The sequence below is a fragment of the Triticum aestivum genome, chromosome 2B (genome assembly GCF_018294505.1).
Source record: "Triticum aestivum cultivar Chinese Spring chromosome 2B, IWGSC CS RefSeq v2.1, whole genome shotgun sequence".
Lineage (NCBI taxonomy): Eukaryota > Viridiplantae > Streptophyta > Magnoliopsida > Poales > Poaceae > Triticum > Triticum aestivum.
Window position 1 is genome coordinate 184,487,129 of NC_057798.1, and position 14,181 is coordinate 184,501,309.

At 46.4% G+C, this 14,181-nt stretch overlaps 3 protein-coding genes across 4 annotated transcripts; 1 reads left to right on the plus strand and 2 right to left on the minus strand.

The window, feature by feature from the left end:
* The first annotated feature begins 3,475 nt into the window (after positions 1–3,475).
* LOC123044247 (nuclear transcription factor Y subunit A-7) lies at positions 3,476–7,826 on the plus strand. 2 transcript variants are annotated; one of them, XM_044466938.1, is made up of 7 exons: positions 3,476–3,685; positions 5,041–5,133; positions 5,226–5,388; positions 5,802–5,914; positions 5,992–6,057; positions 6,570–6,737; positions 7,076–7,826. In XM_044466938.1, exons 2-7 carry the CDS (start codon positions 5,098–5,100, stop codon positions 7,430–7,432), a joined length of 903 nt encoding a protein of 300 aa, XP_044322873.1. In that variant the 5' UTR covers positions 3,476–3,685; positions 5,041–5,097; the 3' UTR covers positions 7,433–7,826. The 2 variants fall into 2 exon arrangements, with proteins under 2 accessions (XP_044322873.1, XP_044322874.1); XM_044466939.1 differs by lacking the exon at positions 3,476–3,685 and adding an exon at positions 3,715–3,845.
* A 278-nt stretch (positions 7,827–8,104) lies between these two features.
* On the minus strand, positions 8,105–10,376 carry LOC123044249 (uncharacterized). The gene is made up of 4 exons (XM_044466940.1): positions 10,041–10,376; positions 9,857–9,937; positions 8,610–8,785; positions 8,105–8,466 (listed from the first exon to the last, which is right to left on the minus strand). The coding sequence occupies exons 1-4, from the start codon at positions 10,327–10,329 to the stop codon at positions 8,272–8,274; spliced, it is 741 nt and encodes a 246-aa protein (XP_044322875.1). The 5' UTR covers positions 10,330–10,376; the 3' UTR covers positions 8,105–8,271.
* Positions 10,377–11,689: 1,313 nt separating this feature from the next.
* Positions 11,690–13,347, minus strand: LOC123041001 (uncharacterized). Its single transcript, XM_044463700.1, has 4 exons — positions 13,034–13,347; positions 12,655–12,866; positions 12,268–12,340; positions 11,690–12,010 (listed from the first exon to the last, which is right to left on the minus strand). The coding sequence occupies exons 1-4, from the start codon at positions 13,233–13,235 to the stop codon at positions 11,829–11,831; spliced, it is 669 nt and encodes a 222-aa protein (XP_044319635.1). The 5' UTR covers positions 13,236–13,347; the 3' UTR covers positions 11,690–11,828.
* Positions 13,348–14,181: the final 834 nt, after the last annotated feature.

Below are 14,181 nucleotides of genomic sequence, written 5' to 3' on the forward strand. Positions count from 1 at the left end.
CGCGGTGGCGCGCGGCGGCGCTTGCCCCGCGGCGGCCCGGGAGAGGCTGGGAGCGGCGGCGCGGGGACGGGCAGACATGTCCGGACGGGTTGGACGTGTCCGGCGGCGCGAGGGGAAAAGGGATAGGGTTTGGACTGCGCGAAAAATCCGGGAGGGGCACATATTTATAGGTAGAGGGAGCTCGGAGACTCCAAATGGAGTGCGGTTTTTGGCCACGCGATCATGATCGAACGACCGAGAGCATGAAGATGACTTAGATGGGTTTTGGGCCACTTTGAAGGGGTGTTGGTCTGCAAAGAGAAAGGGGGTTTTACGGTTACCCGGTTAACCGTTGGAGTATCAAACGGACTCCAAATGGCACGAAACTTGACAGGCGGTCTACCGATGGTGTACCAAGGCCGCTTGGCAAACCTCGGGCCATTCCGAGAAAGTTTAACACCCGCACACGAAAAGAGGCAAAAGGGGGCGCCAGAGGACATAGGAGTGTCGGATTGCAAAACGGACAACGGGGAAAATGTTCGGATGCATGAGACGAACACGTATGTAAAATGAAATGCACATGATGACATGGCAAAATGCAACATGCAAGCAAATGACATGGCAATGATGGCGAATAACTGGCAGACACCTGGCGCATCGAATCCGGGGCGTTACACCGGGTCTCTTTCCTAATATATTACATCTCTTTTCTTTTATCGCATCTCGTTTACTATTTTGCAATCTTTACTTTCCAATCTATACAACAAAAATACCAAAAATATTTACTTTATTATCTCTATCAGATCTCACTTTTGCGAGTGACCGTGAAGGGATTGACAACCCCTTTATCGCGTTGGTTGCAAGGTTCTTGATTTTTTGTGCAGGTACTAGGTGACTTGTCCGTCTTCTCCTACTGGATTGATACCTTGGTTCTCAAAACTGAGGGAAATACTTACGCTACTTTGCTGCATCACCCTTTCCTCTTCAAGGGAAAACCAACGTGTGCTCAAGAGGTAGCAAGAAGCAGAAGGAGATGACAAACGGCTTTCAGCAGAACTACCGTGGTTTTGGTATGATTTGATTAGAACTGACGTTGTTTTCAGCAGAACTACCGTGGTATCATTTTTTGTGCAGAAATAAAAGTTCTCGGAATGGGCTGAAAATTTACGGTGATTTTTTATGGACCAAAAGAGACCCCTGAAGCACCGGAGCTAGGCCAGGAAGTGGATGAGGTGGCCACAAGCCGCCAGGGCGCGCCCTGGGGGATAGGGTGCGCCTCCCCGGCTTTTGGGCCCCTCGGGCACCCCCTTAACGTGGGATTGACGCCAAAATTCTAATAAATACTCAAACCTCTGAAAAGAACCCTAGATCGAAAGTTCCGCCGCCGCAAGCCTCTGTAGCCACGAAAAATTAATCCAGGCCCTCTCCGGCACCCTGCCGGAGTGGGCCATCATCACCAGAGGTCATGGAGGAGGAAGCCGGAGGGGGGCCATCATCACCATGGAGGCCAAGGACCAGAGGGAGAACCTCTACCCATCTAGATGGAAGGCCATGGAGGAGGAAGCAGAAGGGGAGACTCTCTCCCCCTCTCTCTCGGTGGCGCCGGAGTGCCGTCGGGGGAACCATCACCGCGTGATCGTCTTCATCAACATCACCATCTTTATCACCTTCCTCATCTCTTTTAAGCGGCCCACTCTCGAGCACCCCACTGTAATCCCCTACTTGAACATGGTGCTTTATGCTACATATTATGATCCAATGATGCGTTGCCATCCTGTGATGTTTTGAGTAGATTTCTTTTGTCTTTTAGGTTGATTGATGCTCTAGATTGTTTTGAGTTGTATGTCTTCTTTTGGTGTTGTTCTATGGTGCCTTCCGTGCCACGCACACGTGAAGGATTTCCGCTGTAAGGTGTTGCAATACGTTCATGGTTCGCTTATAGTGGTTGCTAGAGTGACAGAAGTTTAAACCTGAGTAAGGGGGTTGTTGCATATGGGAGTAAAGAGGACTTGGTACTTTAGTGCTATGGTTGGGTTTTACCTTAATGATCTTTAGTAGTTGCGGATGCTTACTAGAGTTCCAATCATAAGTGCATATGATCCAAGTAGAGAAAATATGTTACCTTATGCCTCTCCCTCATATAGAATTACAATTATGATTACCGATCTTGTTAACAATTGCCTAGGATAGTTCCGCACACCGATCCCTCATTATTCCACACTCGTTATTTATAATATATCGCAATATATTCTAACTTTATGTTAACAACACCTATTTTTATATTTTAATTCTTCGATATCATGCAAAGCTAGCCACTTCATACCCACAACATAATTTTATTTCTCGTTTCTGGATGGAAGCAAACGTTCGGTGTACGTAGAGTCGTATCAGTGGCAGATAGGACTTGAGAGAATATTGATCTTACCTTTAGCTCCTTGTGGGTTTGACACTCCATATTTATCACTTTCACCTTTGAAAATTGCTACGATAATTTCTTGCACCTGGGGATTATCAATCACTATCTGCTTTTAATCTTGGCTAGCAAAAACAAGGGGAGGGATGCCCCCCTTGTCTTTGTTGGGTGCAAACATCTGTTTTTTGTGGGTGGAGGTGCTGCTAAAGTTGTTAGTGTGGTGCCTCCTACTGGTCCGATAAACATTGGTTCTTAACTAAGGGAAATACTTTTTGTTGTTGTGCTACATTTCCTTTCCTCTTCGGGGAATCCAACAACTCCTACTGGAGTAGCACACCAGCGTTTTGTTGTGCTGGAACCAGCAGACGACGGAGCGGTGGAGTTGCAACTCGTTGCTAGCGTTTTGCATCTGTCATGGCCACCACGGTCAGGGGAGGAGAGGGAGGGGCGCCCCTCCTGCTATACGAGGGCGCTCGACGTGTTGGCGATGGGAGGAGAGGGAGGGAGCAGGCCTGCTGCTAGACGAGACGTGTGCCGCGTGCTGCTAGACGCCCGGTCAGCTCGAACAACAATTTTTTCTCAGAAGGAAAGACGAGAGGCATGAGTAAGAAGGACTGAAGGAGATAGACGGCTGAGGTAGGTCAGATCGTGTGGCTAGCGGGCGACTGGTCGAACTTTGCGTCGGTCACCCTAGAGATATTGCAATGGTTAGCATCTTATAATTCAAGATCTTTTGTTTGCGTATCTAGTAATGATAACAATTATAATCTTATATTTAAGCTTAAAAATATATCTATAAAATCACATAGATGTGCTACATAAAAGATGTGTCAACCTAGTGATCATGTGAATCTTGGTGTACTCACTAATATTTGAGGACACGTTCTTGTCGACTAGGTGTCTGTGACAATTTATCAATTATAAGATGATGTGTTGACTCAGTCTCTCGAAGGTGTTCATAGTTTAGGATGCGTGTGTATGCATTTATAAAGATGAGTGTATGTGTGTATGTTTTGAGTGTCAGCGTCCGTAGTGTGTAAGAAAATTATTTAAGGTTGGTGACGTGACACTAGTGGACAGAGGGCCATTTATTCCCAGAAAGAAAAGAAAGAAAAAGAAACGGTAGGTCGCATATTTGGCAGCTAGAGGAGAGTGACAGTCCCCTCCTCTTCTTGATCCTTCGTGCTTCCGCTTCCGCTTCTCGCCTTCTCCGCCCATAATCTTTCTCGGTCTAAGAAGGATTCCGCCGGACAAGGCACAGGGAGAGGATCTCGAAGGGAGAATACGGGGGAGGTGACTGCCTGACTGCTCTCCCGCCCCCCTCCTAGAAATCCCCAATCGTGTTCTTGCATGCACCGCCCTGGCAAAATCGTTCTCATCTATTTCCATTTCCTGGAGTGGCTTCTTGGTTCTTGATTCCGGCATGCCGTACTCTCACTCCGCGGCTGGTTTGGTTCGATTCATACCCCTCGTGTTTTTTTTCCCCGTTGGGTTGATCCCGTGACCGCCTGCCTCTCCGAAATTTGGGGCTCTTTTTATGCGATTCTTGGTTGGCGTTGCATAATTTGGGTTTCTGACAGTACACTTGCTTGTTGGGGGGAGCGTTGGTCTGCTTACTCTGGCCACTGTATTATTCGCGTTTCGTAGGAAGTCCAAGCTCTCGTGTAGGTGTTTTTAGGGAAGTGGAGTGGATAGAAATCAGACTCCCCTTTTGCAGGATTTGTTGGCATGAAGCTAAATTCTGTGCGAATTGTGACGGTTTCTGCTGATTGACAGTGACAGGAAAACAGATGCTAGTTCATATGGGCAGTGTCTGATGAGGCCTTTGTTGGGTTTGATGAGGTAAAATTCAAGAAAAATGCAGACACTTAAAGGAATTCTGGGGTTGGAACTTTGGGCCCAGCATCCTCCACTAAAAGTAGTCTAGGATTTCTGTTGGTGTTCTGCATGCAGTAGGTGCAAATCTAATGCTGAAGTAGAGCTAGTGCTAGGGAAGAAAACTGTCATTTCTTGAAGGTAGGACTATTCAGCACAAATCTGAAAGAACCCGAATGGGAGATAACACGCCTTCCTTGACTCCAAGAGGAACTACTCTTGTAGTATAAGCTAGGTACGCCATCTATTCTAATGTTGGATGATTCCATTGGAAATGGACGACTGTAAGTCATTGTTTTTCATATGTGTTATACCTAAATTTGGAAATAAAGGGCAGTGTGGTGTGTTGTGTATCTTTTTATGTTGGTTCTTGGATGATGCTAATTAGGCTAGATGTGTCCCATTTCTAGATATACTGGACATTCCTGCTTGCTCCCTTGGATCAGGCAGCTCTTGATTGTATGCATGAATACTTGTGGTAGAATGCCGCTTATTTGTTGGAATGTTTCTTTTTCTGGATTGTTTATCACATTTGTGACTCCATTGGCAACTATCTATTTAAATGTGTTCATACATATATCTGTTCGTCTGGTGGGTTATAATATTGATTGCCTAATGAACTGCAAGTGATTATGCATGAATCAAATTCTTCTTTAACGATTATAAACAAAGTGATAGGGGGTTGCCGCTGCAACTGTCTTTTTACCATGTTTAATTTAATGTTGGCAATATAAGGCGCCATTTCAACTAAAGCTAATTGGAAATCCCTGCAGAGAAATGTTGCTTGGAGCTAAGTGATACCGTCATATAACGCTAACACTTGTGTGTAAATGGAGGATCATCCTGGCCATCCTATTTCCAACTATGTGAGTAGTTACTATTTTATAGTCAAACCTGTGTTTTTTTGGCTTTTTACGCCACAAATAACAAACTTATCAGCTGGCTTCTGCACGCGTAGGATTTCTTGTCAGGGAATGGTTGTCATACGAAGAAATTAGTTCATAAGAACTACGACCGGAACTCCTCATCAGCCAAGTCTGGCCGGTCACAACAAGAAGCATCTGCAACAAGTGACTGTAGTCTAAATGAGCAACACACCTCAAGACCCCCATCACAATCTGGTAATGCTTTATCTTTAACCACATTGTCACACTAGTAATCTGAATGTCTCTGCAGTTTCAGCTCTTATGATGTAACAGTGTCAAAAAAATGTCTTATATTTTGGGCAGAGGGAGTAACAATTTTCTTTTCTTTTCTTTTCTGAGTCTAGGTATGCATTATGTGTGCCTGTATTTTAATTATCGGCCACACCTATCCTATTACTATGCTCTTACCAATGCCTAAACTTATCATTTGTGTTTTCTCAAAAGATGAAGAGAAGATTATCTCTGTAAACTATAAGTTCTGACAGGTCTTTTGCTTTATTAGTGGCTCTTCTCTCTGATGATGTTAACATCGCCGAAGCCCCATTTACAGTGAGGTGAATTGATGCGATTATATCTTCATGCTAACAGTAACACCCTTTTTGTTTCAGACAATGACAATGATCATGGGAAGCCCGATCAGCACATGGTAAAGCCGCTTTTATCTTTGGGGAACCCAGAGACTGTTGCTCCCCCACCAATGCTTGATTGTAGCCAATCATTTGTAAGTTCATGTCATCATGGGAATTGTTCTCTATCTCATATGCTGCCTTCAGTTGACCAGCTATTTTTTCATTACAGGCATATATTCCTTATACTGCTGATGCTTATGCTGGGATCTTTCCAGGATATGCCTCGCACGCTATTGTAAGTTTACTCCCTTTTACTCTCCAAATCCTGTAAGATCTTTTACAGTTCAAGGTGATTACATATCCCATTTATATCTCCGTGGTTCATTTATGAGTTCTTTAAATTCGTTTACGATTTGTTGAGTTTTGGAAATCTTATTCATTCTGCTATGGCTTGGCCTCATCGAGAAGATAATCTTTCTACCTCCTTATTGCTGAGTTCAATTACTGTTGAGAAGCAACAGAACACACTAAAAGTGTCCTCTTAAAGGATAAAGAAGTGCATAAACAGATCTTTCATTGTTTTCGCATTAAGGACTTGAGCTTTATTGATCGCTTCAGAAATAATGGAAACAAATGGATAGGAAATAGGATTAACTGAAATCATATTTTGATCCTGCCAATGCACATGATAGCGGTCATATTTATGGCATATAGTTTCATGTGATTGTTAAAAAATGTCCCCCCTTCTTGTCATATTTATCAAAAAAAAAGACTAGTGGTCTGTATCAACGTGTATTATTTACCCAGGTTCATCCCCAATTAAATGCTGCAACAAACTCTCGTGTGCCGCTCCCTGTTGAGCCTGCAGCAGAAGAGCCAATGTTTGTTAATGCAAAGCAATACCATGCAATTCTTAGGAGGAGGCAGATACGTGCTAAATTGGAGGCCCAAAATAAGCTGGTGAAAGCCCGGAAGGTAATACAATACGGAAGAATTTGTTATTTGGTCCTGATACTATTTTTTGTAAAGAGATGCTTCTGTGTTCTCTGGTATTTGCTGAATGCTGCACCAATGCATAGATTTCAGCTACAGATTTATTAGGCTGCCTTGGTAATATTCGGAGGACTAATCTGACCCGTGAGTACATTTTTGTTCTAAACCTTGATGAGAACCTCTGGCAGAGGCATACCATGTTGCAAGTTGCAGCATTCATTTGTTCAGCATTTGAGTTCCTGAAGGCTTCTACCCATCTACGTACAACTATAAGTTTTACCTAGCAAGTACCTGTTTCTAACATCGCCCCTTCTATCCAGCCATACCTTCATGAATCTCGGCACCGCCATGCCATGAAGCGAGCTCGTGGAACAGGAGGGCGGTTCCTCAACACAAAGCAACTCGAGGAGCAGAAGCAGAAGCAGGCTTCAGGTGGTGCAAGCTGTACAAAGGTCCTTGGCAAGAATACACTCCTTCAGAGTAGCTCCGCCTTCGCACCTTCGGCATCAGCTCCCTCTAACATGTCAAGCTTTTCAACAACCGGCATGTTGGCTAATCAGGAGCGCACCTGCTTCCCCTCGGTTGGCTTCCGTCCCACGTTTAGCTTCAGTGCACTGAATGGCAACGGGAAGCTGGCCCCAAACGGCATGCACCAGCGCGCTTCCATGATGAGGTAAAGCAAAGCACCCTCTGGTGCGCTGCCGGTGGCAATTCATCCTTGGCTTATGAAGATGTTCCGGAAATGTGGTTGCAATATCAGCTGGACCAAGACATGGTTATTAGTCCTTTTGAGTTTCATCTAGTTGAAAGCACTGGTGTGCTGATGGAGACTGAAATCTTCATCACATTTCTTTTGTGTGTACTTATTCAAATAAGACGCACCCTGATTATCCCAGAGATCGGAGTTGGGCATGGTTGCGAAACCATAGGCCTATCCTTCCTTACCCGTTGTGAATGTATCTGGTACTGTACTTAAGAGATGGTTGAGCCTCAACCTTTGATGAATGCTGTTGCAGTTCATCAACTTTGCAACCTTGTTTGCCTGATTTCAGTACATGCAACTTTGTATCACATTTTGCATTTCATTTGGTGACTTGACACAAACACAGATCACATTGGGCTTCTGAAACATGAACTTCCAAACGAACCTGAAAGTGATATCAATTATATGGTCCTAGTTTATGTTACATGAGTCAATGAGGAACAATGCTCGTCTAGTTTCAATGCTCATCAGCACACTGCCACAAAAAAAAAAATCATTGGCAATAGGAGTTAAATTTAGGAATAAATCGGTTGCATATTAGTTACTGGCAAATGAAAATTCTGCCCTCAATATAGAAGGCCAGTCAGAAAAAAAAGGAGTTCTGGCCTCAAATATCTCAAAATGCTGAGCAGAACTCAGGTTTAAAGGAGAGTTCTTAGCGACACAACATCAATTTACAGACCCAATGGTAGACAATTTACAATCTGGGCAAAAAGGAGTTATGAGGTGGAAGTGGAAAATGGCTCTTCTGGTTTAAAGGGAGGCACTCATCCTCAGCACCATTTCAAGCCTCTCGGCCTTGCGGTAGTCATTCTCAGTGAGGGTTCCAACAGGAAAAGGTGTAATCTCCAGAACTAGGTGAGGGCCAGGGAGCTCATCAAACAAGGCTCTTACATTGTAGCAACATACACTCTCTCCATGCGCGCTTTCCCTCCTGATTTGACAACCCTGAGTGCAAGTTGAGGCAAATCAGTTAAAAGAGCACTGATTTTAGAAGAATAAGATACATGCCTAACATCTCAGCTTCTGAGATGCGAAGCATACAAAGGAGCTAGAGAAATGTATTTGCCCTAGCTGAAGAATGAAATCACCTTGTGAGTGGAAGCATCCACAAAATTGTCATCTTCAGATAGAACCAAAGCAATTTCTTTAAGAATTCGGCGACCTTCTTCCTTTGAAGGAACTCGGTACATCCTCTTTAGTGTGCCTTTGGTTGTGGGTTTCCATTTGCTGACTAGCTTCCACTTATCCTGGCCTTCTTTGTCCCCTGAATAACAAGAGCATACATCAGCTTCATGTATAAAACCATATGGCAATGATCTAGAACTACACGTGTTCTGCAACATTTTCATGACTTTTCAATCTTTTTAATAGCTAGATTGTTCTCTATCACAAAACAGAAGCAAAAATATTGGAACCAAAATTACTACAGTTTGAGAAAAGTATTTTTACATAGATATAAGCACTGAAATTCAGATAGGTCCGCCGTGAAGAAGAAAAGAAGCAAGCGATGGTCAGTATCCTCCACATCAAACAAAAGATACTTAGAAAATTCATAAAGTGATAAAGTAAAAAGTATCTAGATTACACAAACCCTCCATTTAAACTCTTCCCAATTTGAGAGGTTCCTTGCACAGTACTCTGTCCGGATAAATAAGGCATATTTGACTGTTAAAATTCAAGTTATAGCTGTAAATTTTCTTTAACGATGTTTTGCAAGTAGTTACAAAACCACAATCATAAGAAAAATACTTCCGAATAAGAATCCAATGAAATCAGTTTTAGGATCAACTGTTGGTCAAAGCTTGAATTTGACAACCAAAATACACCTTACAGCCACCCATCTAAGTACTACAAACAATCCACAAACAGGTGAAATATTCTCATTCTCATGTCACCAGCAAACAAACCCTGATGAGCATGTATCTGTTCCATGATAGTAGCAATCCACAACATGAGGCATGGCAGCGTTGCCTTTTTCTACATCTCAAACAAAATTTCCCCACAAACTCCGCATGACAAAACCCTTGGGAGCACCCACACACAAAATGCTTCCACCTTATTAGTCCCAGTTTGACCAAACCTCGTCCAAAGATGAAAAGGTCTGATTATCGCCATGTGCTTTGCTCCGTGGTACCAAGCAGAAAGCTTACTCGACAGATTCTAGAAAGAATATATTCTTCCTTATCCACAATCCAGCCCAGACCCACTACACGGGATACCAAACTGTACAGTCCGCAGCTCACAGCATTCACATTCCACTCCACTAAACACAGCATGAGCAGCGGTGCACAAAAGATCATTATCGATAGAACATTTGAATCCACACCACAGATACCTGGTGCGCCGCCACGGAGCTTGTCGGCCCACTTGGAGAACCCTAGGTCGCTGTCCCCGGCGCCGTCCTCGCCTCGAATCTCTGCACACGCCACACGGAGATCAGAAACCCATTTCCCTTCCCGAACCGAACCGCGCGAATCATCGCATCATTCGCGGCGCGGGCACGCGCGCGATGCCATTACCGTGGGAGAGGAAGGGGCTGCGCGGGGATCCCGCGAGGCCGATGTGGATGAGCGCGTAGTAGACGCAGAGGCGGCCGGCCCAGAGCAGCACGGGGCCCTCGAGCAGCGAGGCCGCGATGGGGCCCACGGCGGCGGCAGAGAAGGCGCCCGCCGCGGCGGCGCGCCGGTGCGGGCGGGCGACGGAGGCGGGGAGGAAGGGGGTCTTGGACGCGGCGGCCGGCGGCCCGCGGAGGGCGAGCGGGCTGGGCGCGGCGGCGGCGGCGGGCGCGTGGAGGAGGTAGGCGAGCATGGCGATTGGCAGAGATGCGGTGGCTAACTGTAAACCGTGGGGCGCGCGTGGGTTCACTTCTTCCTTCTGTACTTCACTCCCTTCAGGTTTGCCACCTTCGTCGTCAGTGCTGTGTCCTGTGTGGTGCAGAAGGAAAAAAAAGGAGAAGCGAGAAAGAGATATTGGTTTTATATTACAAACTTTGGTGCTAGATCTTTTAATCAGAAAATGCTCGACATACTATACACCAATCTGGACTATCATCCAAATGCAATATCAAATCAACCATGCGGATAGTTGTCGTGTTCCGTTTTGGATAAGAGCCGTAGATTACAAGTGTCAAGTGTGTGTATGTGTGACATGTCACTGGATTTTTATGGTTTGTTACTGTCTTCTCGATGGAATCTACTACTCCCTATATAAACATATATATAAGACTCTAATATTTATTACAGAAATACTTTGTAAACTAATATGAGACGTTTTAGAGTAGGTAATATCTCAAACCAACGTGAGGGAAATGTGTGATCTGCGTCTGGAGCGCCAAAATCAACTTTTCTTCCTTGTAGGTTTATCACCGGGTACGGTAACTCGGCATATTCAAATTCTTCTTTCGTTGTTGATCTTCAATTCATCAGATTACTCATGCATGTATACGACGATCCTCACTTCAGTTTTAATTCCTCAGAATTCGGAAAGAAACTGTTTTTCACTAACGATTATTAAAATATCTAGCACTACGCGGCGAGTCAGGCTATATGCATGTGGTGGCTTCAGATAATGGCGAAATGCTGAATGGGATGGAGTGCGACTGGAAGGACTTTGGGATAGGCACAATACAGCTTTCGGGTGACAAACGGCGCAGCTCTACTGGCTGCTTCCTTGCCGTGGAGACATACTGGGTTTTGGATTGTACCAGCTGATCGTCAGGATCCTTCCGGCAGAAACCAGGGCGGTCTGGCTATGGATGCACAGCCAAGCACAATTTGCCTCTTTTTCCATTTGGAAATGCTAAAAATCTGACGTTACATTTTCAGTCATGGTAAATCGAACGTCTTTAATGATAAATTATGTTGTTGCGAGGATGGCAATTTGCTTTAGCAAGCTTGACAATTCCTGACAAAAAATTGAACATGGCAAGGATTTGTCATGCTTGCTAAAAGAAACTGCCATCCTCGCAACAATATAACTTGCCCTAGAAAGCATTTGATTTGCCAAGCTAAAAAATCTCACGTTCGATTTGTAGCAAAATCCTTGTTCATTTCAACGAGTCATTTTCTTTGCTCACAATATATAGTTTTTGTTGAGGCGACCGTATCAGGGAAACAATTATCATCAAGGATATCTGCGACATTAGCAGATGAACTTTTTCTGGAGTTCAGGAGAAAAAGAATCAGATGAACCTTTTGCAGCATCTTTACTCAATTCACAATTAGACATGGACATTTTATACACAGAGTAACTTGTGCCCGTATGATCACTCTGTATGTTGTGTATCTTGCATGTGTTACTACTACTGACTACTCTGCAGGAGCAGGACTCAGGTCCTCTGCCTTCCAGACCGGGAGCACCCCCTGGCCGGCCAGCCTTTTGTACACCCAGAACACCACGTACTGCGGAGTGATCCTCTTCTCGTCGATCAGGAACGGCTCGATGGTGCTCACCTCCATGGAGTAGGACGTCATCGCAAAGCCTTTCGGTCCTGCGGTTGTTAGCCCATCGAAGTGAGAATTCAGACTAGTTGATACGTAGCAGAAATGGTTTGTTACGTAGTTTTTGGGCTATGAAGTGATTGATTACAGTAATTCGCGCTGAGATTTTCAGAAGTTTTAAGAAACAGCAAACTAGGTCAAGAAGGATTGTCTTGTCAACCGCATTCTCAGCAAGTAAACCAGCATTGCATTGCATTGCACAGGAAGAAACGGCATTGGACAGAAGGGTTTCAAAGTTAGTTTGTACCTGAGAGGTCTCCCTGTGGGAAGAAGGCCCAGAAGTAGTAGGGTATGTCTTCCTTCACGAAGGAGCCTTCCAACTGCAAACCATCGACGCCCAAAGGTTCAGAATGACACCAAAGTACATTGAAGATTGCTAGCATTGCATGATGGCTGGAGAGTGAAGAAGCAAGTGCTAAAACTGCTAAAATCACACCACCAGGACGTACTACTACCTTGTCCCGTGGTATGCAAATATGCAATGAGCCAATGCCATGCCTAGTACGTACTAGTTCCTAGTTACTCATAGCTTGCACGGTAATAGTGCAGTAGCGATGCCAAATCACGGGTGTGTTGGGCCTGTGACTGTGGCGCAATTGCTTGTAGCCTTGTAGGTATGAACCACTGATCTCACCGTGTTGTTCTGGAACGTCAGCACGACTTGGGACACGTCCTCCTCGGCCTCCAGCGCGGTCTTCAGAGGAGGGATGATCTCTTCCTCCATCATCTCCGGCAGTGGCTTCGGCGGGGCCTTCTTCGGCTTGGCCGCTGCTGGCTTGGCTGCCGGCTTCGCCTCCGCGGCGGCGGCTTCCTTCTTGTCACCGCCTGCATCCTTCGTCTCGCTAACTGCATCAGAAGATTCAGAACAGGCAAAATTCAGGTACATCGACGCAGGCAGCATCCGAAGCGTAAGCGTCTAAAGCTTCAAGTACAAGAACAGCGCGGATGATCATCACTGCGTACACCACTCCTAATGGCATAGTGAATTGAGCCGAGTGATCGAATGGGAGTACCAGTGGTTGCGGCGGCGGCGGCGGCGCCGGCGGATGACCCCTGCACGGCGCAGCAGGAGGCGACGGAGCGAGGGAAGGCGACGACGAGCGGTAGTCGCTTCGCGAAGAGCGGCGCGGCGGAGCACTTGCACCTCGCCGCCGCATGCCTGCCCGTGAGCGGCGGGCTCGTGAGCCTCGGCGAGTGCAGAGCCCGGGTCGCCATGGGGACGAGTCTGTCGCGCAGCCGATCGACGCCTTCCGGTGGATGGGTCGCTGCTGTCCACTGGTTGGGTTGGGTGGCGCTGCGCCGACGCCGCTCTATCTGCAGCCTCTGCAGCCGGATGGAGAAGAGACCGGTGCAGCATGGCTCTGCCCGCCTCTGAGCCAGCCGTTTCCTCGTCTGCTGCTGTGGCTGACGGCCTGCAACGAACCTGAGCCGCCCGATTAAAACCGGATGTTTCTGATCGACCCACAAGTTTGGATCGTCTGATTTCTGGAGAAGATAGACCACGCGGCATTTCATTTTATATTCGCTAAAAAGCATTGCTATCTTCGGAATGGTTATTTAGATAGATAGTTCACATATGTAACTGAGAGATCTTCGGACAAATTCGAAGATGGCGTGTTCCAACACGTCTCGCGATAGGGGAGGCGACACACAAGGCGACACGGGAGGCGATTCCGATGGCAACTCTCGCCGGAGACGGGAGGTGTGGTACCTACCGGACCTCCAGGCGGCGGGCACCCTCGAATACCGCCGAGGGATTTTGGCGGAGCGAGGCCAGAGCTGGTACCTCATCGACGGTGAGGGGGTGGAGGTAGACCGCTGCACACGGGAATACGGTACGAATCTCGACTCTACAGTGGTGATCCATTTCCCTTGTCACGTTGTACGTACGCATGGTGCGACTAGCCATACGGCTCAACAAATCTCGGGCGGCACGCATGGCTGCGGGTGGATGGACGGCAATAAGTACGGGAGGGGGTGGGAGTGGAGTCGTCACATTTTCTCACTCACTTCCCCACCCATGACCACGGCGGGCGGCGACTTCTGAGAGAGAATCTCGTCGGAGATGGTGGAGATCTCGGAGGCGCGACTGGTGGAGTTTGGGGGACGAGATCGCCGCAAGTGCGCGCGGCTGATCGAGATCGGGACTTGGTTCCAATCC

Bases quoted from the DNA above. Each gene is read 5' to 3' on its own strand.
- LOC123044247 (XM_044466938.1), top strand. From the start codon at position 5,098: ATGGAGGATCATCCTGGCCATCCTATTTCCAACTAT. The intron at 5,134-5,225 runs GTGAGTAGTTAC...CTGCACGCGTAG, and splicing joins GCCATCCTATTTCCAACTAT to GATTTCTTGTCAGGGAATGG. The intron at 5,915-5,991 runs GTAAGTTCATGT...TTTTCATTACAG, and splicing joins TTGATTGTAGCCAATCATTT to GCATATATTCCTTATACTGC.
- LOC123044249 (XM_044466940.1), bottom strand. From the start codon at position 10,329: ATGCTCGCCTACCTCCTCCACGCGCCCGCCGCCGCCGCCGCGCCCAGC. The intron at 9,938-10,040 runs GTAATGGCATCG...TGGCGTGTGCAG, and splicing joins CAGCCCCTTCCTCTCCCACG to AGATTCGAGGCGAGGACGGC. The intron at 8,786-9,856 runs GTATCTGTGGTG...CTTGTTATTCAG, and splicing joins GCTCCGTGGCGGCGCACCAG to GGGACAAAGAAGGCCAGGAT.
- LOC123041001 (XM_044463700.1), bottom strand. From the start codon at position 13,235: ATGGCGACCCGGGCTCTGCACTCGCCGAGGCTCACGAGCCCGCCGCTC. The intron at 12,341-12,654 runs GTGAGATCAGTG...GATGGTTTGCAG, and splicing joins TGACGTTCCAGAACAACACG to TTGGAAGGCTCCTTCGTGAA. The intron at 12,011-12,267 runs GTACAAACTAAC...TAACAACCGCAG, and splicing joins CCCACAGGGAGACCTCTCAG to GACCGAAAGGCTTTGCGATG.